At 38.9% G+C, this 6,658-nt stretch overlaps 1 protein-coding gene across 12 annotated transcripts in view; it reads right to left on the bottom strand.

Moving 5' to 3' along the window:
• Positions 1 to 4,716: 4,716 nt before the first annotated feature.
• Positions 4,717 to 6,658, bottom strand: part of CEP128 (centrosomal protein 128) — a 601,725-nt gene continuing 599,783 nt past the window's right edge. For all 12 annotated transcript variants that reach the window (XM_045162006.1, XM_045162005.1, XM_045162004.1 and 9 more), the window contains one exon: positions 4,717 to 6,079. In XM_045162006.1, coding sequence (XP_045017941.1) covers positions 5,952 to 6,079 — 128 coding nt within the window. In that variant the 3' untranslated portion in view covers positions 4,717 to 5,951. The remainder of the gene's footprint in view (positions 6,080 to 6,658) is intronic.

The following is a 6,658-nucleotide window of genomic DNA, read 5'->3' as shown; positions in this document are numbered from 1 at the left end:
AACTGCTTAAAAAACAGCTGTGTATCATCACACAAGGATGAAAAGAAACAATCTTGTCTTACCAAGAAAAGTCTTTCACACCTAGTTAACAGACCAGTCAGATCATTAAAAATAACAACTTGTGTTTCATGTGTTAATCTCACTCTTTATGGTGGCATTGTCTTGGTATCTTGAAATGCCTGCCCAGGCACGTGAGCATGACTCCAGTCTACAAGCTGGCCCAAATCAAGGACACAATTGGCTTCCAAAGATGCTTGAGGAAATGACTATGGATCCCAGGGGAAGAAATGAGAGAAACTTGAAGGGAAAAACATTTTTCATTTGAAATATATTATGTCAAGAACAAAGAGAGATGCACTATCTTAAAGTACAAGTTTTCACGCTGTTGGCCAAGTTGAGGCTTTTAAAAGCCATCTGAACCCTTGGTGGCTTCAAATGATTCAGAAATAAATTGAAATATTTGCAAGGGGGGAAAAAAAGGAGACTGTAATTTGATGGAAAACATATCATAAAAATAAGTTGTGTCCCATTGTCACAGGCAAAGCCCATAAAAAATTCACAGGAAATAAAAATCGAATATGGGTAATAAAATAAAATGTAACTTTTCCCCACTTGGTCCTTAGTCTACTTCCACTTGCTTATGGTCCTTAGTCTAGTTCCACTTGCTTATAGCATGCAGAGGCCTCCAATCCGGCCTTGCAGACCAGAGTTCCCAGGGCCAAATGGCCATTCTAGACAGAGCTCTGATGGGCTATGCTGAAGGCAACTCACAACACTGATTCAAGATGATGGTAGCGGGCCTTGTGCAGAGACACCACACCCAACACTGATCTGGGGTCTCAGTGGCCCAGCTGTGCCCCCCTCACCAGACCCCTGGGCCCTGCCCCTCCCTGCTGCCGGGACCCCTATAAAGCAGCCCCAACCATGGCCAGTCCAGGAGACTGTGTCCTCCAGAGCTCATACCTCTTCATTCTCTGATCAAAGAATAAAGTTCCTCTTTGCTTCTTGTTCTATTGGCTTGATCAACACTAGGCAGAAGGACCCTCGCTGCGGGACCAACTCTGGAGGCTTGGTAACACTTTCAAAAAAAGCATGATTTTACAAAAACATGAAGTCAGAATCTAAAGGAGATTGTCCAACTAGTTACAAATGAACATATGATGTTACCCTTCTTTCCCTCAGAATAAGATATTTTCTCTTAAATTATGACATCTGAACTGGTGGTGGTTTAAAATCCACTAATTTTGTTTAAAAAAATACTGCTTCAAGCCAGTATTTTGATCTTTTATTTTCAGTCGAGTATACAGATGACACAGAGCTCCTATATTTAAGGATAAGTGGTAATTTTTGCTTTTTATTTAAATAATGCCGGTCAAAATGCTTTACCAAAGGATGAAAAATGAGAGGGTGTCAACTCGTGAGGATCTATGGAGAGATGATAGAAGACAGTCTGGGCATAAATGTCCACCATCTGCCAGCTTGAGGAAAACAGGATTCACTCCAGGGAATGGCAAGTATGCAACCAATGCCGTAGAACAGCAAGTTACTGTTACAATTACAGGTTATAAATGTATGGCTCTAATTTGACTACTGCAGCCCTTTTTTCATGCCCCACCTATATGCTCAAAAGCATAAGGTTTTACATTCTGAAAGGTGGTGTGTGCATGCCAAGTTGCTTCAGTTGTGTATTTTTGCAACCTTATGGACTGTAGCCTGCCAGGCTCCACTGTCCACGGGATTCTCCAGGGGAGCTTCCCAACCCAGGGCTCGAACCCATTTCTCTTATGTCTCCTGCATTGGCAGGCAGGTTCTTTACCACTAATGCCACCTGGGAAACCCCTGAAAAGTGGAGGCCATCAGATTATATGTTTGTTGTTTTTACTGTCCTGAAAGAGCACTAACATGCTATGTTTAGAAATACCACATATTCCTGTAGAGAGCGAGGCAGCAAGTTCAAGCCGATGATTGTCTCATGGCTTTGGACAACGTCAGAGATAAGCTGTATTATGGAAGAAAAGATACCAGCTACAGAAGTATTCCTGGGTTTTCAACCAGGAGAGTAGTCAAAGACATGTGACACTCAAATCCTTTTAATTGTCTGGTCCTTAAAGACATGAAGGTGTTACAAACACCAGCCAGCCAGCCCCTTCATTGTAGGCTACGGAGACCTATCAGACTCCAGAGGTGAAGAGTAGAGGCTGACTTGGTAAAACTCCAAGTGACTTGGTTTGGGTTTGGATTTGGGTGGGACGTGGGCATGGGGTGGATGGAGCCACAGAGGCTAAGATGGGGACAGATGAGCTTAGAACTTGAAGGTTCAGCTGGTTTTACCAGAGCACAGCAAATTCGTTTACTTTGTTACTGATCAAAAGCAAAGGAGACTTCCTTGAAATTTATTTGGGGGCTTAGAATCCAAAGTTCTGCTTCTAAGATGTAAGCACTTCTCCTAGCCTTAAATGAGATGTGTTGTGTTTTGTACGGAAATGAAACTAAATGGAATCTTTCATGGTTTAAATTTCTTTCCTGAAATAGGGAATAAGCTGATATGTTTTTACTGCTAAACTTTCAGGAACTTAAAAGTTGAAAGATGTGACTATTTTCGTATCATACTTCAGAGCATGAAATGCCTTTATATACAAACTTTCCCAAACTTACTTTCCAGATGAAGGTTCATGGTTTACTTTTGATCCAAGAAAACCAGATGCTTTCGTGAAGACAGCTTCCGCATTTGAAGGCCACGAAAATCACAAATTTTCTGTTTTGTTTTGAGTTGAGAGAAAACACTGGGACAGCTTGTCTGGGGAGGGGGTAAGAATCTTGGAAAAGGAACAGCTCCTCAGTGATCGTTCACATTCTTGGCCTTCACCATATAATGTGTAGCTGGGCTTATAGTACAAATTCTCAGTAAAACAATTTGAGATATTTACCCCTTCCTAAAAAGGGGTTGCAAAGTAAATACAACACCTAATTATATGGAAGATTTAAGTCCTACACAAAACAATTATTTGTTTTTTTAATGATAAGATTCGATATAGATTAGGGAACATGTAATAAGCACTGTGATTATAAGAAGCCTTTACATACCTCTGACCTGAGCCTTATGCATTTGCCACAGTTGAAAGGAGGAAAATGAAGAAAAAGAGACTTGACTGCATTCTTAGCTAAGCAGGGAGGTGCTTTTTATCCACATAACCTTTAAATTCAAATGCCTTATGTGTATGATTTTGTTCAGCTATAGTAAAAATAGTAAATATATCTATTAGTAAAAATATGTAAACTGTAACAAGAAGGAAACTTCGTGATTCTGGTAAGCCAGATGCATAAGATGTTATATAACCAACTGGTTTCCAGCCTTCAAATCAGACATTAGTCAAGGAAATAATAATAACCTTAGCCAATGGGAAAAACATCAAGCCAGATTTCTCCCAGCTGTGTTTCTCCCATCTGCGGCCTTCAGTAACTTCAGTGGAAGTTTAGTGTGTTTAGGGAGAAAGATGGCCAGAAGAATCAAAATTATTAAACTGAAAAGGTCAATCTTCAAATAAAGTCTGGGACCATGATCATTTCCAGAATAAGGTTTATCCTGTCCAGTGTCCTAGTGCTATGAGCAACATGGCCGACCAGCCTCAGCTCAGTGGGGCTGATATCACACGTTATCCTGCCAAAGGGCTGCGTAAAGGGAAAACCGTTCTGGCTTCTGAAATGTACAAGCCAAACTATTAGTGTTTTCTTAGCATTCCTTTTAAATTTCCAACTCAAGCTTATGGTGACTGCAAGAGATAGGAAAAATCCTCAGAGGAGACAGGTCCTTGGATTTAACTTCACATAAACAGAGGGCCAAGGTATTTCAACAAAACTGTTGCTCACAAAAAGTTGACTTTGTCTTTAAAGTTCTTGTGTGTTCCATACTTAAAGTCAGACACCTTCATTCATCCAACCATAGTAATAGGGACTTCAGTAATATACAATGCTTTATTTTTTTTTTCCAGATTAAAAAAAAGGTCTTTTATAAGATCCTTTTCTGTTATAAAATTATCACCCAACATGCTTTCAAGGATGTGCCAAGTACATAATCTGAGCTACCTCCACTTTTCAGGCTTAACTGGACTGATGTAACTTTTTTTAATGACCACAGATTTTTTTAAAAAGCTAATAATGCTTTTTTTCCCCCACGAAAAGCTAATAATGTTTTAGATCAGTTTCTATTAAATAGAATGGACCACATGAAGTTCCTAATAATGCAGTAAATGAAAAGCTATCTAACATCTGCCTGTAGGATTTAAGTAAAACCTGTTAATTTCTCCCTTGTTTTCTTCCCAGTCATTTAGATCCACGTAGATAAAAATGGTATTAGTTAAAACATCAATGAAAATACTGACATAATTTCTCAATATCCCAGATATTACTAAAGAGTAATAATTCCACTTGCACTGAAACCTCTGGTGCTCGTTGGCACATTAGCAGCTCCAAGTCTCAAGGTTAAGATTAGACACAACCAAACCAAGCCTGCTTAGTGGTGTCTACTCCAGAACTTCTCCAGCCAGCATGAGCACATCACTCCTTTTTCATGTAACTCCTAATGCCAAATAAAGTTTGGGACACGTGCACCTGTTTTGGGGTCTCATTTTCCTTCTTAACCCCGTGATTAACCTATAGCAACAACTCAGTAAAAGGTTTCTGGATGAACAAAGGATAAAATGCATGACTGCATTATCAGAGGTTGTATACGCTGTATTGGTAAATTGTGAAATAAAACATTCTGTCTTCTGTAGTAACTGTTGCATTTGAGTTCATGGAGAATGCCATTTCTTCTGCACATTTAAATACGGTAAATTAGGAAAACATATCTTGAGTAGAACAAGAAACATCTTTATGAAATGTGAGAGCTCTAAACAGCAAGTAGATTTTAATGAACACAAAATGTAATGCACATTATGAAGACACTGCTTTATTGTCCTTGTCTCTATTCAGAATCTTTCCATCATGACCCAGTGGGATTTAGTTCCTGGCTGTTTACTCTTATTTAGCATTTAATAAAAATCTTTCTTCACTGGTAAATCAACATGTAAAGAGAATAAGGTTCTTCAAAACACTTTGATGTTGAGAAAGACTCAAGATACTCTAAGAATTTAGACAGATAGTAACAGATTATATAGAACTCTTGGCAAGTAAATCTCATGGACACAGGAGTTTGGTGCTAATGATTCTGGTCAGAGTAAACCAAAGAAGGTCCAGGATATGACCGGAGTGATCACAGTGGGATATTTGGCCACAAAAAGACAAATAAATAAATTACGCTACAAATTCTTTGTAACTCTAACAATTCAGATTTCATTTGTAAATTCTTCATTGTTACAAAAATGGATGATTGGAAATAATTTTAAGATACTGCATGTAGTAAAAGACTGCTGAGATGATGGATGTTAACAATCCTGAGCATTTATAAAGTGGACTGTCTAATGTTATATATGCATATCTCCATGACATGTTATAACACATGATAATTTATGAGGGAGAAAGCATCAAAATAAAATCACTTCTATACAAATGCGCCCTGAATTCAAAGTGCCGGCAACTTCTGCCTCAAGGAGAACACATATTCCTCTTTTTCAGCCAGTCATTTTTGAAAGACCTCAATTATAAATCCAAATTTTGGTCAGAAAAATGTGACTGACTACCCCTGAAAATGGAAAATGCAAGGTGAAAAATATTCTTCTTTCTCTGCTGGTGTAAGTTGCCAGTAAGTTGGCTGTATGTCATTCACAAGCTGATATTATTTGGATTGGTTTAACTTACATCATCCACAAAGACCAGCTGCACTGTCTTTCAGTCACTGTTTGGCAATGCTGAAGAGCAGAAGCTTCAGACATGTCTGCTAGATTATCTGGGCCAAACTGTGGCAAGGATACATACACTACTATTTGTAAAACACTCAGGTAGAGTAACTCTAATTACATTTTGCTGTTTTTGCTTTCGTATTCCTCCTTTCTGGGTTGTGGACTTCTTCCATCCATCAGTAAACTTGAGGCATCTTCCTTGATTGAAGGTGAGTCTGGAGCAACTGTTCTTTGGGCAAATGCTGGCAGGGTAAGAGAAAAGAGAAAAATACACCTGGATGAATATAATCCCTAGCTTGACAAAGCTATAAGCAATCATTGTATTTGATTACTAGTTTTCTGTAAGCTTTACATGGACTACCACATCTTCAATTGAGGAATAAAATAATTTACTATATTAAAAAAACCCCACATATCCATGTCATTTGTTTGTTTTGGATTTGAAGAGTGAGGGTAGAAGGCGGGTGTTGATCAGTATATAGTGACATTAAAGCACAGAGACTTTTAGAAGAAGAAATCTGAAGGGCTTCCTTTTTATAGCAACCTCTGTTCTACACAAAAGGAAACTGAGCCTAGATGTGGAATCTAGGTTAATGTTTTTCTACCACCTCTTACCTCTCTTCTGAGCTCCAGACGCCTATATCCAAATATATTGGTCAGCCCTCCCACTTGGTTTCTTCATCTCGGCTGCCTGCCTATCCCTTGCTCTTCGTCATCTTAGAAAATGATATACCCATGCACCCAGTTTCTGAAACCTTGGTTCCTTCCTTCCCATGGCCTGCCTGCTGGACCTGTCCCAACTAAGGGTAAGTTCCGAGAAG

Source organism: Bubalus bubalis, chromosome 11, assembly GCF_019923935.1.
Source record: "Bubalus bubalis isolate 160015118507 breed Murrah chromosome 11, NDDB_SH_1, whole genome shotgun sequence".
Lineage (NCBI taxonomy): Eukaryota > Metazoa > Chordata > Mammalia > Artiodactyla > Bovidae > Bubalus > Bubalus bubalis.
The sequence above is the reverse complement of the archived record's forward strand: the minus strand, read 5'-3'. Positions and strand labels throughout refer to the sequence as shown.